This window comes from Tachypleus tridentatus, chromosome 6 (assembly GCF_004210375.1).
Source record: "Tachypleus tridentatus isolate NWPU-2018 chromosome 6, ASM421037v1, whole genome shotgun sequence".
Classification (NCBI taxonomy): domain Eukaryota; kingdom Metazoa; phylum Arthropoda; class Merostomata; order Xiphosura; family Limulidae; genus Tachypleus; species Tachypleus tridentatus.
Window position 1 is genome coordinate 132,844,127 of NC_134830.1, and position 23,656 is coordinate 132,867,782.

The 23,656-nt window shown below is 32.3% G+C and overlaps 1 protein-coding gene across 2 annotated transcripts; it reads right to left on the bottom strand.

The window, feature by feature from the left end:
- Positions 1-271: 271 nt before the first annotated feature.
- Positions 272-21,319, bottom strand: LOC143251463 (uncharacterized). Of its 2 annotated transcripts, none has more exons than XM_076502759.1 (4): positions 21,122-21,319; positions 6,589-6,734; positions 1,690-1,820; positions 272-600 (listed from the first exon to the last, which is right to left on the bottom strand). In XM_076502759.1, exons 1-4 carry the CDS (start codon positions 21,168-21,170, stop codon positions 567-569), a joined length of 360 nt encoding a protein of 119 aa, XP_076358874.1. In that variant the 5' UTR covers positions 21,171-21,319; the 3' UTR covers positions 272-566. The 2 variants fall into 2 exon arrangements, with proteins under 2 accessions (XP_076358874.1, XP_076358875.1); XM_076502760.1 differs by lacking the exon at positions 21,122-21,319 and adding an exon at positions 15,615-15,730.
- Between the last annotated feature and the right edge of the window lie 2,337 nt (positions 21,320-23,656).

Consider the following 23,656-nt stretch of genomic DNA (forward strand, 5'->3'; position numbering starts at 1 on the left):
GAAAGGGCGAGCATGTTACGAGATTACGAGTCGAATGCCTTAACCCACTAAGTCATTCTGGGCCGTGACTGGAAAAGTAAGAACACCGAGTGCATTGTTTATTCTAGTTAGATAGACCTATCTTCAAACAAAATAAATGAAAAATTTGACATTAACTTCAAGCCAAACTTACGTAACAAATAAAAATCTGAACACCTCATTTTTGATTTCGGTATTTTCACGCCAAGAGATTTTAGTCTTCAACTTTTGAATGAAAAAAAATAAGTCCATATGAAGGTAAACAACACATTTATTTATTACAGTAAAAAGCAGATTAAGTAAATTTATATTAATTTAAGATTTTTTCGACTTTTCTTTCACTCCGGAATACAATTTAAGAAACAATCTCTGTTTTCTCAGAGTCTCATTAAAGTGAACAAACACCTATATCAAGAAGTATCGTAAAGTTTACATCGAATCTGATACATTTTTGCAAAATTAACACTAAAATTACTTATAAATATTGCAAATTAGGAAAACGTCTGATCGATTCGATAAAACAGTTTCGTTTCCATAGTAAACATCCTTCAGTAAACGTCGTTGGTTTGCTTCCAACTCCACCTAGAAAGTTAAATGTTAACTTAATTATATGCTTTAAAATACAAGAGTTGTTAATATTGTAAAAAAAATTATTTAATTATTATTAATATTTTCAAGAGTCAATTCATGCTCTTGTTTTCATAATCCTAACTTCTAGTAACTTTCTCCCAAATGAGCAATTCTAAGTTAGTGAAATTTATGAATTGTTCGTTCAAGAGGGGTAAAGAGATAATTAATTTATATCGAATTACGTTACAAAAGTAAAGTGAAGAACTTGTATTAATAAGATATTATGGAATATTTCACATTTATTAAGCTATGACTAAATATGTGTGTGACAATAGGGTTAGTTTCATGATTTTTAAGCTTAAAATCATGGATATATCTTGAAGAAATTATTGGCTGTTGTATTCATCAAAATATGTAACAAATCACAAAATCTCTAGTCTCTTTATGAAACGTAAATTATTCCGTACATGCATATGACGGATGGATGCATGAGGTTAGGATACAAATTAAGGATTTCGTTTTATTTGTTTAAATAAGACATTCTGTGAAAAACAATCAGTGCGTTCTAAAAGTGTTTCACTGAAAAATAAATAGTTTACTAACAAAATTGGGGGAAAATGTTCTATCTTTAAATTCTTTTAAATATTTTCGATATTTATAACTCATTGTCAAATCATGCAAATGAGTTAGAGCGCGCATAATGTACTTTCTCTTATACCTCTTGAATTTTTTCTGAGATATTTTTAACATAGCTTCTGATACCTTTTTCTAAAAAAAGCGGTAAAATTTTCTTAACTTAATATATTAAACAAATTAGCTTTAAATGTTGCTATAAAGAGGGCGTGCTGCTGTAGTGTATTTTAATGTATTTTCATTCTTTTACACAACAGCTTCATACAAGCAATACAGTTCTGGAGGTAACATAACCGTCATAATGTGGTAATAATGTTCAGATGCTGTGTGTTTTATTGACACGATTCTTCAGTTCCTAACGTAATGGTTTAGTATCTATAAAAACTTTGTCGTAGGATTAGGAAAATACGATAACTAATTGTTATTTGTTTATGCTGTCGTAAATCCTTAACCTTAACGTTTACTCACGGTTTGAGGCAGATGTGGCGAACACCTACTCTATGACACTCTAACGCACCACAACAACGCAGTCGAATGATCAAACCGTACGAAAATCTTTCCAAACCACATTCTGTGTTTTCTGTTGCACAGGAAAAATTCTGAAGTAAACAACAAATATAACATTTAAAAAAATTAACCAATCAAAAATACTTATCTGTAAGAAAAACATTCCTAAAGTATTATTTCTAAATGACTCTTGAAATGTGTAAAACTGACTAAGATTTAATTTTTTATACGGTGTGGTTTCTTGACTTGTACTTTTTTTTCAACACGTTATCATACGTAAGATGTCTAGAAACACAAACATACATTTAATCATCTAGGCCCTAATCTAGTCCTAACATACATTTAGTCTTGCTGGGCCCTAATCTAGTCCTAACATACATTCTGTTTTGCTAGGCGCTAACCTGGTCCTAATATTCATTCTGTTTTGCTAGGAGCTAACCAGGTCCTAAGATACATTTATTCGTGCTAGGTGCTAATCTGGTTCTAACATACATTTAGTCTTGCTAGGGTTAATCTGGTTCTAACATACATTTATTCTTGCTAGGGTTAATCTGATTCTAAAGAAGTTTAATAATGAAGACGGTTAATAAAACATAAAATATTTTATTTACAAAGTCCCAACGTTTTGGAATAAATTATTCGATCTTCAGCAAAATCTGAAAATCTTATTACAAAGATGATTATTACTAAAATGATTATTTTTAGCAAGAGCTGTGTAATGAAATGGGCTCAGAATTCGAGGTACTTCTGTACCATTCTAACGTTCGGTGGTTATCCCGGGGAAAGGTACTGCCATGTGTTTTTGCCATGCATGTGGAATTAGCCCTGTTTTTGCGAGAGCACCAATGCACATTGCTTCGAAAAATTTTGAGTTCATTCTCATTTTGGCGTACATAGCCGATATCTTCAATGCTCTCAATCAACAGATGCAGAGCGGTGGAGTCAACATCATCGAAGCGGAAGAAAACCTGAAGGCTTTTCAAAAAAGCTACCGTTATGGAAACAATGAACAGAGAATGATAACTTCGCAAACTTTCCCCTGCTGGACGACTGTGTAAGTAAGATCGAAGATGTGTCTGAAATCGGAGACATTTCTGTACCCCGGGAACTGAAGCAAGCAATTGCCATGCACTTAGATGAGCTCGCAAGATCTCTCGATGGATACTTCCCCACCAGAGAGTCATATCCAGCATGGGTGAGACAGCCGTTCACGTTTAGTGTTGCGACAGCAGATGTCAATGATCAATACCTCGACGAAATCATTGAACTTCAGCAGAGCCAGTTTCAACAGCAACTTTTCAGAACAACAACGCTCTCAACGTTTTGGTGTCACCAAATCGTAGCGTACCCTCTTACTGCTAAGAAAGCCCTTGAGATACTCATACCGTTTGTTACAACGTATCTTTGTGAGCAATCTTTTTCGAGGATGGTAGACATAAAAACGAAGAAAAGGAACAAACTTTTTTGGGAAAATGATATGAGAGTGGTACTTGCCAAGGTGAAGCCGTGCATTTCTGAACTTGTCTCTGAAAGGCAACAGCAAAAGTCACATTGATTTGCAGTAAATATTCATTGAGTTAAGTTTTTGTGTGAAATTCATGTTTTGTTTGTTTTGTTCTTTGAACACAGTGATTTTGTGTGCAACTAATGCATGGTTCATTTTGTGCACTAATAAAATATCTACTTATGTTTTGAATTTGAAAAAAATCATATTTTATTTTTCCAATTACGAAGAGCTCAGTGAATGCAATTACGAAACTTCCGGGGTTCAGTACCTCTAACAAGGTTAAGAACCATTGGTCTAGCGTTTATATGTGGCAGAAAAACTGTAGTTATCTATAGACAAACAATGCAGACGGAAAGGTTTAAGTTTTGCCTTGCGTTTCGTTTATAAATCCCAATCAAAGCGAGCTATATCATTTATTTTTCAGGTTTTATTTTGTTTTTATATATAACCCAAAGCAATACGAGCGAAGTCTTGTATAAAAATACCAAGTGAAATAGTCGGGTCCTGTTTTATGTTTTACATACAACTTCTAAGCAAAGTCAGCCAACTCTTGCCTTATACTTTGTATATAAATTCCAAGCAAAGCAAGCTAAGTTTTGCCCTGTTTTTTCTATATAGCTCTTAAGTAAAGCAAGCCAAATCTTACCTTGTGTTTTTTACATAAATAGTGAATAAAGCGAGCCAAGTGTTACGTTTTGTTTTGTACATAAGCTCCAAGATAAACGAGATAAGACTTACATTGTGTTTATCACCAAATGGTCAGAAGAGCTATTGGTCTAATTAGTGTAGCTCATAATGTTGTCAGAAGTCCTACTTGTTTAGTTAGTATAGTTCCCGATGTAGTCTGAAGAGCTACTGATCTAGTTAGTGTAGCTCACTTTGTGGTCTGAAGAGCTACTGATCTAGTTAGTGTAGCTCACTTTGTGGTCTGAAGAGCTACTGGTCTAATTAGTGTAGCTCTGAGAATGCCAGCCGTATCAAATAATCAAATAAATTTCGAACTCCAATTCAAAAACTAAAAGAGAGACACTTGACAGCAGTGTTTCCTGTCAGAAACTTTTAGGCCACATTAATAAATAAAAATGTTTGTCATTTTATCGTGCGCCAAGTTATTGATTACATGAACAATAAGTGATGAATGATTCTGTTTCCGAATGATTTTGTGTCTAGTGTTATTAATTATCTGAAACTTTATTCCTGTTCTGTTTAAATACACCATGTAATTTCCTGATAATTTTGTCATGTCCTGGGTAAATACACCAGGTAATTTTATGATAATCTTGTTATGTTTGTTTGTTTTTTGAATTTCGTGCAAAGCTACACGAGGTCTATCTGCGTAACCCGTCCCTAATTTAGAAGTGTAAGACTAGAGGGAAGGCAGCTAGTCATCACCACCCACCGCCAACTCTTGAGCTACTCTTTTACCAACGAAATGCGGGATTGATAGTCACATTATAATGCCCCCACAGCTGAAAGGGCGAGCATGATTGGTGTGACGGGGGCTCGAGTCCATGACTCTTAGATTACGAGTCGAGCGCCTTAACCACCTGGCCATGCCGGGCCAATCTTGTTATGTAAATGTTTCTTAGTATTGTCATGTCCTATGTAAATACATAATGTAATTGTCTGCTATGTTTGTTATGTCCTGTGTGAATACACTTTGCAAATGTCTGCTATTTTTTTTTACTCCCTGTGTAAGTACATTGTATAATATTATGACAATTTTGACATTTTATGTTTAAGTACCTTTTGTCACGTGCTGCGTAAATACAGTCTGTAATGTCATGTTAATTTTGTCATGTCCTGTAAAAATACACCATGTAATTGTCGCGTTAATAAATCAGTGAGCTAATTATAGAGCTAGTACTTTAAAGGAATTTTCCTGGATAAAACGTTCATCTCACTTTGGTTCAATCTTTCAGTGTAGGACTTCCTACTAGGAAAACGGAACTCTGTTTGGCAATTAAAGGGCATAAGCCTCTTAACTTTCTAAGGATAAGAGTGAACAAACATAAGATAGAATAAAGAGGGAGTTATCAATATCAGTGGCTGTAATTAGACTTCAAATCAGTCACGAAATGGAGCTGTGAGCTTGATATTTGTATTTGAAAAACAAAACAAAAGCTCAGAGCCATCTACAAGCCACTGTACTGCTGCTAAAAATGACTCAGGAGGGAAAAATGATCTAGATTTCAATATATCGCTGGAAAGCTTGTGACTTAGAAAAGTTACGTCAGCCTTTACAAAAGTAGGGAATAGTTAGTAATGCAAGAAAAACATTTTAAGCTACATAATGGTTGAAAATATATAGTTATAGATATTTTCATGTTTCATGTTCAATAGATATCACTTTCTAAGTTATGTAGCGCTATCCAATACTTCTCTGTGTTGATAAAAAATAATTCTGACTGAAACGAATTGTGGGTGTTTTTTGTTTGTTTTGTAGAAAATAAGTTTCCATTAAAATAACTTAAGTATATTAATTGTGTGCAATTTTGGTGAACACATAAAGTTCGCAATGAAATGCATTTCAAACTACTTTTCTAATAATCATAATGATACATGAAATATCAAATATCAAGTTTCTAAAGATGAAATCTTGTTTGGTTTTTTCTTGTCTCGTCTTGTTGAAACTTATAATTTATTTGAATTTAATAGCTATTCCTTATTTTATTCATTATAACGCCCTCAGTGGCACAGCAATATGTATGTGGACTCACACCGCTAGAAACCGCGCTTCGATACTCCTGGTGGACAGAATACAGATAGCCCATTGTGTAGCTTTGGGTTTAATTTTTAGCAAACAAACAAAAAGAAAACCGTTATCTAATTTACGTTAAGACTGAAATAGTGTTTAATAGACACAAAAATACTTTACCCATCTTGAGAAACCATAAAATAAACTTTGAAACAAAATTTATTTCGTTTAGTAAATTGGGATTATAGTGTTAAGCACAAAGAAACACAAAAGATCGTCTGTGTTCTCATCACAAGTATCGAAACGTGTTCCCTAGTAGTCTAAGTCCGCAGGCATTCCGCTGAGCCAATAGAGGGCGTTTGGTAAACAGTAAATGAATGAATTGAATTTCCATTGTGACGAAATGCAGCTAGATTTTATGTTATATATGATACTTAAATTAATTTAAATATAGATAACAAGCAATTCAAATTCTTCCTTTATAATTTGCCACCATTAACAATTGTTAAGTAATGATTTTTTTTCGAAGTTAAACATTTCGATTTAAAATCTCATAAGTTATGAAAAGGCTCTCATGGAATTATTATATTACTTGAAAGAGAAGTTTACAGAACACGTTTTGTTTCAAATAGAAATCTTTTAGTGTAGAGTTTACCCAAAGATTCTTCTTGAGATTGCGGAAATATAGGGGGCTCCACTTGTAGATCGGTTTGTCGTCATTATAGGTAAGAACAGGGCTCACTATTAGGCAAAGCAGACTTAGAAACACGCTGACCTGTATCATAAATCCAGCCATGGTGCCTTAAGGTCACGTGAAGATAAAAAAAAAACAGTTAACCACAAGTAAAAACACATTATGATTGTTATTAGAGTCTGTTACTAAATATTAGCTTTTAATGCCTAGTAAATACGAAAATAATTATAAAAACAACCAGAGTTTTTAATATTCTACCTACGATAAATCACAACTATTGTTCTTTGTTGTCAATGGCAATCCTTATATCAAGTTTACGAAAATCAAATACCAGGTGGGAAATTATGTTATCTAAAATGTACATTTCAAAGGTATATAAAAGTAAACAAGTTAGTAATTAGAAGAACAGTAGAGTTTGCAAGGAGGTTTAAATTATAGTGAAACATGCTTCAGGACCCAATCATCACAAAATAAAGGTACAAATGGACCTTTCCATGAAATTAAGGACGTTAGGTTGGATAGAAACTGTTCGAACACAAAATATATAGGATAATGGCTACAAGCGTCACAAAGTATGATTAACAGAACATAGACTTGCTTTCAAACCACCAACATAGCTACCCCGAGTTTTGGACACAGTAGACCATTGTAGGCAATCTCGCAAGATGGTCGTGATTCAGCAGTGTGAGAGCTCGTGGACAAGTGCACATGTTGTTTACAGATGAATCACGACTCATATTGCAGACTTGGAACCATTAGTGTTGATACATGCATGATGACCCAAAATCCTTCCGTGCTTAACTGTTTACTAATTCCTGGAAGAAGAGCACACTGAGTGAGTGTACTAACCAGCACTCTCATTGAACCTACACCTTATGTAAAATTATGGCATGTTCTAGGACGAAATTTTATAGTGCTTAATTTACCTTCAAGAAGTGTTGATGAACTGGAAGCAGCCCTGTTGCAGGATTGAGCCTTATTACTCAAACAGCTCATTGATTCATTACTTCAAGGCTATCACACCCATAGATGATTTAAATAGTGTGCCAAGTAGTCTAATCCTCATTAACAAATGCCATAACATTTTTATTTATTTGATTGCGAATGAGAATTTATGAGCATATATATCAACACTAAGAGTCTGCACATCAGATGACAAGATAACAAAAAAAGACAAACTGCCATATCAGAATTAAACAAATTTGGAGTTGTTGGAAGGATAATTACCAAAGTTAATCGGTTTAATTCTTTTGATTATCCAAGCAATAAATATGCTCCATCAACTACAATGAGTTCAAAACTATTTTTTTCCCATCAAGTGTTTGCAATGGATAAAATAACATAAAAAGAAACAGCATTTTCCAAAACAGTCACACATTCTTTACGTTGCAAGGTAAAGCTCCAAATAAAGTAAAATAGCAATTGAACTCACTGTTAAGAAAACGAGCACGAGTCTTTATGTATTGATGAAGACTGGAAAGTCTTAGAACACAAATTTTAAAAAACCCAAAATATTTGGAAATACTTTGTATCAATTTGCCACGTCTCGAAGATGACGTACGTGGTTTCTTTGTTAACCTGAATACTTGATATTAAATTTTATGTCTCATTCGTACAATGATAGCTCTGTACAATAGAGATCTCTTCGAAACTGAGAAGATAGAAATTCCTAACAACCTCGGAAAATATTAATAACTCGAACAAAAATACTTCACTCCCTCAGTGAATTTAATTGCATTAATTAGTTACGTAAGTTTCGACGTAAGCAGTAAATATTTACTCTCCAACCATGCTTCTAAGGTAATAGAACAGATCACATCTGATGCTGTTCCTTTACATTAAAATACTAGTGGAATGTCTTGCTGTGGTTGTGTTTGTTTGTTTGTTTTGGAATTTCGCACAAAGCTACTCGAGGGCTATCTGTGCTAGCCGTCCCTAATTTAGCAGTGTAAGACTAGAGGGAAGGCAGCTAGTCATCACCACCCACCGCCAACTCTTGGGCTACTCTTTTACCAACGAAAAGTGGGATTGACCGTCACATTATAACGCCCCCACGGCTGTGGTTGTGACGTTACATAACTATCGAACCATATTGTCATTCCACATCAAATATTTGATTTTAACAATAAACGTATCCCTGTTTCTCATAGTTTTAAAGTTTTTGGTTTCAATTGTTGAAAAACATTTAAGCTCTATCTGACAATGCTGCCAAAGTTCACGCTCACCACAGTGGCCTAAAAAATATTTTGTGTTGTTATTATTTAATCGAAATTAATAAGACAGTTTCTCCACGTATTTATTTTTTGTTTTGGCGTTTCAGCTATTAAAAGCAAGATACGGTAACCAATAAGACAGCATACAGCCAGAAGTCTGTTGGTAATAACACTTAGCACTCAACTTATGAGTTTTCCAACACATATAAAATAATTTAAAATACAATGTTTTCTTTGAGTGCTAAAGCTCTGAGTCAATTTTATACTTGCTTCAATAGTCACCAGTACTTTTGTATGAAAGTACTACAATAAAAAATAAACCTTTATACAGAGGGGAAAAAAGTTTATATTGGCTGCACAACTCGCCTCGTTCTGTATGCAATCTACATAGTTTTTATAAAATTTAACCAAATTTAATACATATATAATAGTAGTTGAAACTCTACAAAAGAAATTCTAAACTCAACAGGTTCTTTGAGTCAGTGTAATACAACAAAAAGAAAACTTTAATGAAATACTTATTCAAAAAATAACCCGTATGTTAACGCTATAAATAATCCATTGAACGAAGTACCGTGTTTACTCGCTTATAAGACGGGGATTTTTCCTCGAGATTTCGGGCTCAAATTGGGGGGCCCGTCTTATAGGCGAGGTCTACAGACATAGAAAATAAATTTAGTTCACTCAGAACTGTGCAGATATTTCAGACAGTGAAAATAGGGAAGTGAGCTATCTTGTTATTATTAGATCTGTGATTGTGGAGAACACGGAGGAATGTGACCTCTACGATGATGGATTGTCCGAGGAGCAGTTTTATGAACTGTTTGGAGATAGCGACAACGAATAATTTGAAGGCTTTTGAATTTCATAACTTGCATACTGATTTGCTGTTTTCTATTAAAGTGCAGTTTGCGTAAACTCTTTTAATACTTTGAAGAAATGTGGTTTAAAAGTTAGCATAAACGTACTTTGATACTGAAATATGTTGTGATAAGTTTTGTGCGTTAGATTGTTCTTTGTTATGTGTTTTAAATATGAATATTTATCATACAGTAAATAAAATAGTTGATGAAATTCCATTAAACGCTTGAACACCGAGTTTGATTTATTCATTTATTTTCACTTTTCTATTTATTTTTCTCCTTCTAATCTGAAATCGAAATATCGTATACGAAACCCAAAATTAGGTTTCTATTAATTTCCATTTTTTTCACTTTTGTCTCGTTACCTGCTTTCCTTCCTTCTTATAAACGAGTCTAAACAGAATATCGACAATCTCTCAGGTGAAGTTGGGACCCGTCTTATAAGCGAATCGTCTTATAAACGAATAAAAACGGTAATGTTAAGGGTATGAGATATAAGCATGTTAGGGATAAAACAAAAATAAAGCAGAGATATCAGTAAAATCAGTAAGAGAAGATATCCTTTGGTTACAAGTTACAGGATATGAGTGAGAATTGTAAAAATGGTCAGTGAGATATGTAGGGTTACGAACCAAGTAAAATGGATTGTTTAACTACCTTGCAGTGTAGGCTATATAAAAATGACTTTTTAAAATCACTTTCATAGTAAACTATGTAATAAAGATACACATTGTAATAAGTAAAATAAATAGTTTAAACTATTTCAGTGTAAAGTATGTAATAATGATACACATTGTAACAAGGAAAATACATAGTTTAAAGCACACTAATGTAAGTTATGTAATAATGATACACTTTGTTTTATCCAATTTGAATGTGATTTATATAAAAAGTTGAATATAAGCTTGTTTGGTTCTATTGTGTCTTCTGTAATTCATATTATATATTTTTTTGTTTTTATTTAATAAATAAAATTTATCAACGTTTAGGTAAACATAAAATTAAATTGTCTTCAAAATCTCCTGTTCTATAACTAGCAAATACCTTTAGATAACAAAATGTTCTGGAAAAGATCTTCGGTTCGACCCCGGGGAAACATGGTAACCAAAAACTATCTTGTTAAAAACATTCCCAGTTCGCTTTAATTCTATTCTAAGTTGAACTTTCTGTGTGTTTTTTAAGTTTACTTCTTCCATACATATTTTATTTTCAAAGTATATATCATTCAATTATGTTATTCATTTGTTTTTCAAGTTCAAGTAAACGAATTCATTAACACAAATGTGTTAGATCTTTTTGTCAGTTCCATAGAAATTTAATGAATTAGTATTGTGAAACACAGAAATTAAAACCTTATTCATCCGTTGATACTATCTACTGCAACTTGTTTAGACAGTTGTTACTTTTAGAGAAGTTAGTTGGACACTCCTCGTACTTTAATGACAAGCCAAATAATCGATGACAAAGTTTACACCACCCACGCCTTGTTTGTAATCCAGAAGAGCGATATGCAGCTTAAACTATAGTCTTCAATCAACAGTAAATTGCAGACACATCTCTCTGTGTACACGCATAAATGGGGCAAATTATTAATTGCGTGAAAGGCCAGAGTTTATGGTTCCTAGCATCTAATGCTATAAGTTAATTTAAAGTTTAATTTATCACTTTTAGTACACAAAGAATTTACAGAATTTATAAATAACTGTAAATCATTGATGAAACACACACACCTTGATACCCCCTGTATGTGTTTGTCTGTGTTGCATAGTTGACTCTTAATAAACTGAAACTCAGTTAAACTACATGTATGAGTTTATTTCACATGGTTTTTTCTTCTCTTTTATAAAATATTTTTGTTACTAATATTAGCCCTTTTACGGAGTAATTTTAGTTACGAACAGTCATATTATATGTAATTTATATAACTGATTTATAACTCTTGGGCACGTTTAGGAACAAATACCTTTCTCTACAGTTGTAGATCTGACATTGATCATTTCCTTTACATAGACAACATTTTAAATTTTTTACTTTTATCGGTGTACCATTTACACTTCACAACCTCACTCATTTTGAGATGAGTAGATGAGACTGGTATGGAGAGTATCACATTTTGAGAAAGACACATTAGATCGGTAACGATAGTATAATTCAATTTGAAATGAACAGATTAGACTTGTATCGAGATTATAACTCATTCTGAGATAAGTTGATGAGACCAATATAGAGAGTATCAATCATTTTGAGATAAACAGATGACACCGGTATCGAGAGTATGTGACCTAAAACTTGTAGTGGAACCACTAGGAGATTCAAGTAACTGAAAGTCAAAATAAAATAAAAACTTATTATTTGTTTACTGAGAACAAGTTCCGAATTTGCAACAAGCCATTGTACATACAATAATGCAAGTAATGTTCTATTGACCCTAAAGTTGAAACAAAACAAACGGTTATTAAAAAAAACACACCTAAAAATCAGTTTCAGTAGCAATATGTGAACGATCTTTAGAAGATGACTTGGAATTGTGTTCTTAGAAATTATTTAAACAAAAGCGAAATCTCGCAGAAAGGTGGTTTCAAATACCGTTTTCTCTTCTACTTGTTCAGAAAGTCTGCACTAATTACATATGGCAACGTGTCATTAGTTAAATTTCATATTTCCATACAGATATTTAAACATATCAGTTTTATTTGAAATTAAAATATCATGTCTAAAGACAGAAAAACAACAACAAGGAATTGGGTGAAGAAACGAACAGCAGCGCCACCTTGATTTCAAGCAGGGATCACTGCGCGCCAGCTTGTGGTAGTAGAAGATAAACATAAACTTTGAATTTTATTTGTTTTCAACCTCTTTTTTTTCATGCTATAAACAGGGTAGCGAGGGTTATTGCTAAGCATTTTTCTCTATTAGGTTGACAAACAATGAATTCACTATAATATTTCTCTTGCCTAATGGGACTTAAAATAGAGTGAACATATATATTTAAAAACGGCTGGTATGGATTGAGAAAATTTTATGTAGAGCAGCGAGCAACGTTTCGACTTTCTTCGGTCTAAGGCTATTTTGCAGGCTTCAGCAGTTGGGACTTCTATAAAGAGGGATAAAACATAGAAACTGGCCATTAAGGCTTTATGATTAAGTTGATTAAGGCTAGACTTGAAATTAAAGGAATTTTCAATGAATGAGCTGGCTGATGTTACATATTTGGAGAATATCCAGGCTATGTATTTACCAATATTGTAATTAAGCTATTCATATGTGAACATTATTGGTCGTAATGGACAATCGATTTTATGAGGTTTGGGGATGACGTATATTTGTGGTGTGCGTGAGTCGGTTCATGCGTAGGTAGGAATAAGGTGTTTGTAAAATTGTGTTTTTTTTTTAGTAGTAATTTGTTTAGTTGTGTCTCGTGTGTCTTTGTTGGATTTGTGTGTACTGGTTTAAATCTGTGTGTCTGATAGGATGTTCTTCATTTTTTGGATGTATTCATTCGTGTTCATTATAACTATAGCACTTCCTTTATCTGCTTTTAGAATTTTTATGTATTTGTCTTTTTTAGGTTTTTAATAGAATTAATGTCTCTTTTTGTAAGATTGGTTTTTAGTTTTCTGTTTTGCAAAATTAGGAATAATACAACAACTCAAGCCCAAAATAAATCAATACAAAGGAACACCTTTATACCTATATTAATAAATATAATCAAATACTTAAGCACGCCCTCTACATTCCTACACTCAATTACACAACCCCCTTCAAACATGTGGTCAGCTATCGGTCAGTAATCTATTTCTTTCTTTGTGAACCTGATGATGACCGAAGAAGGTCGAAACATTGTTCGCTCCTCTACATAAAATTTTCTCAATCCGTACCAGCAGTTTTTAAATATATATTTTTCTCTACAAGTGGGTTTTCTCGTCATCACAGATTAAAATCGAGGGTTTGGAAGGTGATTCAAGGAAAAGATAACCAATCTAATCCTGTTGAAATGAATAATTATTATTTTAACTTTTTGTTTTTTCTTATGATAAAAGCTAACATAAGTAATGGGAAAAGTGCGGCCTTGTTAGTAACGTGTCTTGCTGCGTGTCGAAAAATCTACCCAATGTTCTTACCATAATGCTACTTTCAATCCCCACTTTTAGCTGTTGTTGAGTTATAAAAGTGAAAGTGGAAACCTTTATTTGGTTTAATGGGGTAACGGTGCTACCTAAAGCTGCCACATCTAAGGTCAGTAACTAAAAACCAGGAACAGCTATAAATGAATATTAAGGTTATCCGTCCCGGTCGTATCTAAAATCCACCAGGGAAAGCTACTCATGAATATTAAGGTTCTTTGTTCTGTTCGTATCTAAAAACCAGGGACGGTTATACACGAATATTAAGGTTCTCTGTACTGGTGTCTTTCACTGATGGGAATACCGCAGAGCGGATGTAATGATAAACATAAATAAAATATTTCATTTTAATAGATACATATTTAAAAAATTAAATTTACAAGTTACCCTAGAGCAAATCAAAACACTAAAACAACCTAATCAGTATCCTTCTCTCGGCGTCTGAACATAAGCATGCACCAGTAAACTTGAAGTTGTAGGGAAAGTTTAGCGAAAACATGGAAAATAATTAAAACAAAACCAATATAAAATATCAAACCATACAGTACTGGAGAATCAAGCACTAGCGTACTACTATGGTACTGTGGAGTTTGTGGAAAGTTTTGGAGTCACGGATATTAAAACCAACTCTAACATTGTTACAGCGACTAATAATAATAAGACATAAACTATGATATTATAGTAACTAAAATTAAAATATAAACATATCGTTAGTTATTAATAGTAAAATATAATCAGATTGTTAGTCACTGAAAATAAAATGTAAGCATACTGTTAGTTATTGATAATAAAGAATTAACACTTATATTGTTAGTTACCGATAATAAAGAATTAATTTATTTGGAAGGTGATTAACCTTACAAGTATTGAGGCCATTATATTGTTATTCATAATAAAGAATTAACACTGATATTGTTAGTTACAGATAATAACGAATTAGCATTAATATTGTTATTGATAATAAAGAATTAACTTCATATTGCTATTGATAATAAAGAATTAACTCTCATATTGCTATTGATAATAAAGAATTAACACTGATATTGTTAGTTACTGATAATAAAAAAATAACACTGATATTACTATTTACTAGTAATAAAGAATTAACATTAATATTGTTAATTACTGATAATAAAGATTTACACTGATATTGTTAAAGTCCTTGATATTAAAACATAAAGAATACTATTAGTATCACTAACAATAACACATTCAAATTAATACTTAGTGTTCTTTTAGAGGGAATAATAACGGGTCGAATTATTTTCTGCTAGTTCTGTGTTATTCATTAAGAGCACTTTGCTATCTTTCAACCGAAAAAAGTTAATATATTCAAACACTATTGTAATGTTCAAACCGAAATGACAAGCTCTCATTTATCGTTATTTCAATAATAAGTATTCAGACTGAGATAAACCATACAAATAGGCTGGTGTTTTCATAGGTGATATATTCTTATTTTGGCATACCTGTGAAACAAAATCTGCAATATTTTTACGTATATGCTGTCGTATTAATTTTGAATTTTTATCACCAGTCTAGTACAAAACTTAAGCTATTGTAAGACATCAGAAAAAGTTCCTGCGAAATAAGGTGTGAAAATGAGATACACATTTGTTAAGAACTACGAAAATATTCGATGTTACTGTTACTGAATTTAACATGTGTACCTTATGCTTAGACTTGCTTCTCAACAAGAAATTAATGAATACAGTTAATTACTTAAACCTGAAGTAGATTTAATGTAGGTTTCAACTAAGATAGTTCACAAGCCAACGTTTACCGACCTGTTTAAAAAGTAGATAGAGTTCCACTGGAGTTAAGATGAAGTTCTACTCAAGTCTGCTCACGTGGCAAAAGATTGTTCGAGTGATAGTCAAATCATATTTCCTCACATCTGGAACCCAGTCTCAAGTTGCAGATAGCAACAAGCATGCGCCGCGCCACTCGCTAGTGGCGTCATATTGCTGAACACAAAAGTCTTTGTGGCTCTAATGTTACGGATGTTCTCGATGTCTTTAATTAATTCCATCATTAGGTGAACTGTTTACATAGTTGTAGGCCTAACAATAATACATTCTACGGTATCTTGTTCACTGGTTTATTTTTCTGACACCTGTTAATTTCATTGGTTCTATGCTACAGTACATATTAATAAAAACATTTGTAAATATGTATATAATACATTGTGTGTAAGAAACCATTAATGGATACGCGGAACTGTTATCCTTACTAGACAAATTAGCTTGACTGTTTTGACAAAATTATTCAAAATATTCCTATTACAACAACAAAAATAATATAAACATCTTTCTTCTCGTATGAAAACAAGGGATCGATAGGTTATTAAGCGGTTTTTATTTTTTGCTCGCAGAAATGTGTATCAGTATTTATCTTCCTGAAGAGATGTCCCAAGTGGCTCGAAAGAAGGCTTCAGGTTTTAAATCGTACAATTAGACTTTAGATTCGTGACAGGCACAACGCAGGTAAGCCATTACATAGCTTTACACTGAAAGAAAACATAAAAGAACTGATGAGATTGCTATTACATCACACTCTTATAGCCCGTGCTCGACAATGTATATTTGCGTGTTGTGACGGATTTAATGTTATGCATTTATTTTAATACCTACGTTTGTTTCAGTTTGATGCATGTGTCATATACTGTTGGGCGTATATCGAATTTATGTAAGATTCTCGAGAGTAAGAATCAGTAATCTGTGTTTTACGAAAGCACTAACTTATCTTCGAATATTGTTGAACGTCCAAAAATCTTGCTTAATTGGTACAAAATCTAGCCGAGACACAATAATAGATTATTATTGGTCAGTTACAGTCAGTATACTATAAGCATTGAAAGCTATAAATGTGATTAACGTTTATTAATTGGAAAACTACAGACTTTGACCAGGACGTTTATAGGTTTCGAACATTAGAAACTTCAGTGAGTTAACATTGGGCGTTAGTATTTCTAAAAGAACATTAAATATCTTCGTCGGAAAAAAGTCGACTTGTAAACGGTGTGAATCCAATCAAGAAAAGACAGCTATCTACCTACAATATTAACTCAGATTAATTTGCTCGTCATGGACCTGAACCATCGATGAAATATTCAGTTCTAGACCGGATAGAAGCCTCATTATAATTTGTTTGTAAAGCTATTATATATAAACCATCATTTATAATAACTATTTGTATACTAGTTTTTAGTATGTGAAAGTTTTCAAATTTAAATAATAAATTTAAATTTAAACAATAAACCGGAGACTCGTCCGAGATAAATTATAATACGTAACAGTGTTTTATAACGTTATCTGCTGTGTCCACCGAGAGAAATTAAACTCTGATTATAGTGTTATAAATCTGTAGACTTACCGCTGTGCCACCGGGGATCGTGCTCCATAATACTGAATCAATTATAAATTTGTTGATTTATACGTCATTTTCTAAAAAAATGACACTTCTCCTTTTACAACAAAAAAGTACGTTCGTTGGCAGCAGGTCCCCGTAGAAGTAGGCATAACGTATTACCTAATATTTCGTTATAATACGTGCAGAAAGTTCCAAAACTGAAATTACAGCTCTTAAACTAGTTTAGTGAAACACCCGATAAATTAAACTTAAGTATTTAAGATTACCCACCAATAGGTTGAAGGTTCGAAGTTTAAACATGTTTCCTTTAATTAAAATAAATAAACGCTTAAAAATTTTTTAATTCTCAAAATTTAACAATAATAAACTTTATTTACAGAAACTGTTTGTCGTTTTGATTCATGTTGAGATCTTATAAGATTTTTGTTCCAAATTTCAATAAAGCAAATTTTGAAAGGATAAGATTTGTAATATGGGCAACTGAATAAACTAGATATATTCATCAAACGTGGAAAATTAAAAAACAAAAATTTTAGGTAATCAAGATAATCTTGTTCTATATGAAAAAAGTGGCTACAAATTAACATCCAAATTGGCTTTGCCCAGCAAGGCCACGTGGTTAAGGTTATTGAAACGCAACCTGAGGGTCGTGAGTTCGAGCACCCATCCAATCAAACATGTTTGCCCTTTCAGCAACGGTCAACTCCACTATTCTTTGGTAAAAGAGTAACCTAAGAGTTGATGGTAGGTGGTGCTGATTAGTTGCCTTTCCTCTAGTCATACACTGCTAAATTAGAGAGGGCTAACATAGATAGCCTCCATGTAGCTTTGTGCAAAATTAAAACAAAAACAAAGTATAAAATTAAAAAAAAAACATTATAAATACAAGACGTTTAAATTGACTGCAATAAAAGGAGATTTTGGAGGATTATAGAAGCTCAAGAGAGTTGATCAAACGAAAGTTAGGAGATAAAAATATATTAAAAGAAAAACCTAAAACACTCCATAAATATATGAAAAAAGGTCTACAAAAATAATAATAAAAATAATATTAAATACATTAAAGGTAAACAAAATGTTAGAAAGAGGGTAGGACCTTTAAGGGACAATACAGTAAGGCTCATACTTTATCATTATGAGATGGCTGGGTTACTAAAATTACTTTTTCTTCAGTGTTTACAAATGAAGATTTATACAATGTTTCTTATAGTAAACAATTACAAAATGAAAGCAAGAATGAACAAGATGGGCACATTAACTGTAAACTTCTTAAGAAACACTTTTGGAAGTTTAAAAAATGATAAATCTCCTGGACCAGATAATAATTCCTCAAGAGTTTTGAAGAAAGTTAAGGATTGAATATTTTAGCCACTTGCTATCATTTTTGTTAAGTCCTTGAATAGTGGGCAGGTGCCAAAGGATTGCAAGTTCGATAATGTAACTCTTCTTTTTAAGAAAGATGATAAAAATTATCCCACTACATATACCAGAAGTAGGATAAACTTTAAAATTTCGATAAAAGATGTTTTGCAGAGTTATTTAAGAACATTTATACTGTTTTTAGAAAACCATATGATTTCAATAGGGAAAAAATCATGCCTTATTAATACGTTGTATTCTTTGCAGATAATGACTGGTGTGGATTTGGTGTATGTAGGTTTTCAGATAGCTTATCACAAGGTGCCACATAAAACGCTTGTTAAAAAATTATGTCTGTGAAGAGGGGGAATAAGCTGGCTCATTGAATAGGAAACTGGCTGGATGGAAAAAAGCAGAGCGTTGATGTAAATGGCGTTCCGTCAAATTCGTTTAGTCATAGATGAGTTACTCAGGGATCAGTGTTGGGACATTTTCTCTTTTTGGCTTACATCAATTCATAAATAAAGGAAGATGAAGAGCTGTCAGTAGGTTATCTAAAAACGTTCTGGATGTTTCTGACTAAGTAGAATGCTGTTACTTTACAAAGGATTTCAATTTCTTGGTGAGCTGGATAAAGAAGTGGCAGGTGGCTTTTAATTATTGTAGAAGTAAGATAATGAATTTGGATTACTATAATTTTAATTATCAATATAATTTTAATAGGAATTACAATAACAGTGTTATGGGAGAAAAAGATCTTGTTATCCTTGTTGAGCAGTTTCTTAAGCCATCTAAACAAGAGACTGTTGATAGTAGAAGGATAAATAGGGTTTCAGAATGTATCTACAAAAATGTCAAATACAACTCTAAATAGGTTATAATTTCATTGTATATTTTACTGGTTATGACACATTTAAAGTATTGTATTTAGTATTGAGCTTTTTACCTTAAAAGGATATTGAATTATTGAAAAGGATTCAGAGAAGAGCTATTAGGATACCTGGACTGGAAATGTTATGATACGAGGACAGGATAACCTTTCTGAACTTGTTTGGTCTTGAAAAAGGAAAAGTTATAAGGATCTAGTACAACAATTGAAGATTTTAAAGATATTTGATAGTTTTGATACTCTATTTCTTATTTCCTCCTTCATATGAGAATGGTAGAAGTAAGGAACACATCTACAAATTTTAACAGGGTAAGAGTCATCTTCAGCAGGTAGGACAACTTTATAATAAGGTGGGTAGTCTTGGAAATGGGATTTTAGGTTCTGTTAATTTAAGAAATTTTAAAAGTTCGATAAATAATTTAATAAGGAGAGCTGCGTTTGAGTATTTGATTCTAATTTAGAGTTAATATAGGGATGGGGCGACCTAGATTGGCCAACAAGTCCTTTCTTATCCTTACATTATATGTAACGCAGATATACAAAGGATTTAAACTTATAATCAAAAGCATGGAAATCGTTCTTGTTGATACATGCCAGGTTTATGAAGTTGAAATTTTTATAGTAGGTGTTTGTAACTTATTGGTGATAAATTCTGACAATAAATAGAGAGCACACAATCTACAGGCTTTAAAACAATTTATTCAAAACTAGTCAAACGTATGTCCAAAAATTTTAAATAGTTCTATTTTCTTGTCAAAAAGCTGGTTTAATTACTTTAGAACTTAAATGACAAATTATTTTTCTCTGCTTAGTTTCTTACTATACAATCTGCGATATATTCACTTATGTTACCTCGTGGGTTACCACAGTTGTGTCCAGTACTTCAAGTCCACACAGGCGGGTTCAATTACTTTACAAAACACTTTGCCAAGATGACTTATTCTCCTTATCCCTGATAAACTAACTTTAAAATATCGCCTGCTACGGCTAAACAAACAATCATGCATTATAATTTCGCTTTCACTTAATTAACTTTTCTATTTACACGTATTTATAATACGAAACAGAAAAATCTAGAAATATCAAGCCCTCTAATAGTAACCATATTACACATACTGAGAAAAACCCTGGGAGCTTTCAGTGTGATGACGTCAACAATATTGTAATATCCTAGTACATCAATCAAACTGCATACACAATTGGCGTAGGACTCGTAATGAGCTACATAATGAAATTTGTCATAACTATCCCGTTTAAAATATCTAACTTTAAATACTTTTGTTATGAAAATTAAATAATCATTAAATATTAATTCGCGAAATAATAACTCTGAAACTAAACAGACTTGCATATCCAACAATATACTAAGGAATCGCAAAATCTTATAAAGGAACACGCAGTGTAACAATACTAATAAGAAATGATCCAATTTATGTTGAAGTTATAACCAACATGGCAAAAATATATTAACATGTTCTGTGTAGGAAATTTGTTTTAAAATAAAAAAGTCCCTAAAATCCTGATTAGAATATTGACTAATGATTAATTGTGCTATGAACTTCAACCCAGCATTCATTAACAACAAATTTAATTGATAAAATAGTTATCCGTTTAATGGAACTACTTTACGATATCATATAACAGCTCAAACTACGAAAGATCGATCAACTTTACCTGTTGACAAATGAAACACGTGGTAACCAATGCCCCAGAGAACCATCATAGGCGCTAGGGAAAAATCACGTCTCTCTCCTTCAAAAATACAGATGTTTCTGGAATTGTGTTGTGTACTCGTATAAGTGATTGGAGGTATTAGTGAACGCTTGATTGAAACGTTCTGAACTCATTTGATGCACTCTACCTTCATGTGTTTTGCCGCTCTGATGGGCCTCTTGATCAGCATTAGGCCCTGTATAGATATCTTCAGACAACAGCGCCGTCTCAGTGACGCTGGTGATAGTTTACAAAATCAAAATACTTCGTTTTCACTGCAATTTTCGTGATATACAAAATTTCACCACACTAAATAATTGAACTATTTTTTAACTTCACCCTAATACTAAAGAGCGCTTAGAATGGGGAAAAAATGTCTGCAGTATACATAAAATTAATAATTTCACCAAAACGTCTTTTCTTATAATTATGTACTAAGTACATACTTGGATTTTTTTTAACGAGAAAAGTTTATTGCATTATGACATAGTAGATTTTCGTTTCGTGTGCACAATGCTTTTTAATATCAAGGATGCTTAATGGTAAAACTGATACGAAAAATCGAAAAATGTGTTTCTGGATCCATATTACGTCGTGATAAAGAAGATAATAATGACGGATTTGTTTTTCAAATGAAAAAGAAAATGAAAACGTAGTGGAATAGATATATGTGAATGTTACTTTGTTTCACCTAAAAATGATTAACATTTTCATTTTTTTTTATCAACAATTAAGCTTAACAAGCTCCTTACATTAATCAGCACAATAACTACAAATATTATAAATTGTGCTGCTATCTAGTATTACAAATGTTATTTATATTAATAATTTGTTTTTGGACTGTTATATACAAAACTCAGCTTTTTCAACTTTACAACTGCATATTTTTTTCATTAACAGCGTTTTAGTACAAAATTCACGAAATACAAAAAAAATATGAATTCTGAATTCCATAAAAAAATCTTCGTTTTATATCAGAGCAATGCAGAGTTATCTGCTGTGTTTATCTCAGAGAATCGAATCCTGGATTTGTGTGTTGTAAGTCCGTAAATTTATCGCTGTCCCACTGTGGGACTTATAAAGAAAACAATACACGTCTTTAAGTTATATAAAATTATAATATAAGTAGATAAATAACTGGATCATTCACGAGTAAACCTTTAATGGAAGTCTTTTGTCGATAAAAGCACCTTTGGTTTTTTTATGGTTAAAACAGCTTTAGTTCTCACATTTTGCTCGTTTGTTCTCAACGTGAAAGACATTATGTGGGATCAACCACACATCTTTTACAGCAACGCATAAAAGAGTTATGAAGCGCAGTAGCTAGTGCTAAAAACCTTTCAAACATCTACATATATCTAATAACAACGTAGGGTTAGTGTGCTCGAGTCGCAGGTTCGAATCTCCGTCACACCATACATGCTCGCCCTTTTAGCCCTGGGGGTTATAATGTGACAGTCGATCCCACTATTCCTTGGTGAAAGAGTAGCTCAAGAGTTGGCGATAGGAGGTGATTAGTAGTTGCCTTCTCTCTATTCTTATACTTCTAAATCAGGGACGGCTAGCACAGATATCTCTCGTGTAGCTGTGCGCAAAATTCATAAAACACAGAAAAAGGATTACAAAAGAAAAGAACCTTGTAATAATATGCATTCAATGAATGCCAAAAGATTGATGTCGTTTGCGGCCATAAATGTATCAGACGAATAGGGTTTAGGTGTTTATCTTCTGTTATATGTGAATTGCTTCAGAATTATTCTATGTTCTTTAAATTGTCTTAGCCGAAGAATTTAGGTATAGTAGTTGTATTTTGTTCATTAAAAATGTTATGATGTTAAACAGTCATTAAAGAATGGAAAACAAATAACTAAACGGAAACAAATGAAAAATTCCTATTAATATTATTTTGGATAATCTTCCACCGTGGATACCTGGATTATATCGTTGTAAATCGGAAACTTACAATTAATTAAAAATTAAATTATGATTTACTTAATATTTTGTCTTTTGTCCCTATCAAAATATTAATATTATAATAGGTTGGGAATTTATTCCTATCATAATGAAATAAATAAAACGAATATTTTGAGTGTAGAGTTGGCTGATGTATGCTGTTTGAAAATAATGTTAGGCTATATTTCTTCGACTTCTCTATTTATAATTAAATTACGTCATAAAAAATTCTTTTTTAGGTAAATCATTTAATAATTATAATTTCAATAATTTCGGACAAAGATACAAAATAATAAGTTCATCTTAAGTTTTTAAATTAATGTAAAAAGATGTAAATTAATGCCAAAGTTTCTTCTATTTAACACTAATAATTAATTTTAAAGAACTGCAAATGCTATAATAATAAATCAAGAAATAAGTTTTTGAATAGCGAAATGCGGTTTAAAAATAAACAGAATAAAATCTTGAAGAAATCTATGAATTGAACTGGGGGAAAACTTTAACACCACAGTTGAATTTTTCTTTCAGTAAATCTTGTGTAAA

Coding starts and splice junctions, on each gene's coding strand:
- LOC143251463 (XM_076502759.1), bottom strand. CDS start 21,170: ATGATGGTTCTCTGGGGCATTGGTTACCACGTGTTTCATTTGTCAACA. Junction 6,735..21,121: donor CGTGTTTCATTTGTCAACAG/GTAAAGTTGATC, acceptor CGTGACCTTAAG/GCACCATGGCTGGATTTATG. Junction 1,821..6,588: donor ATCTCAAGAAGAATCTTTGG/GTAAACTCTACA, acceptor TGTTTACTTCAG/AATTTTTCCTGTGCAACAGA.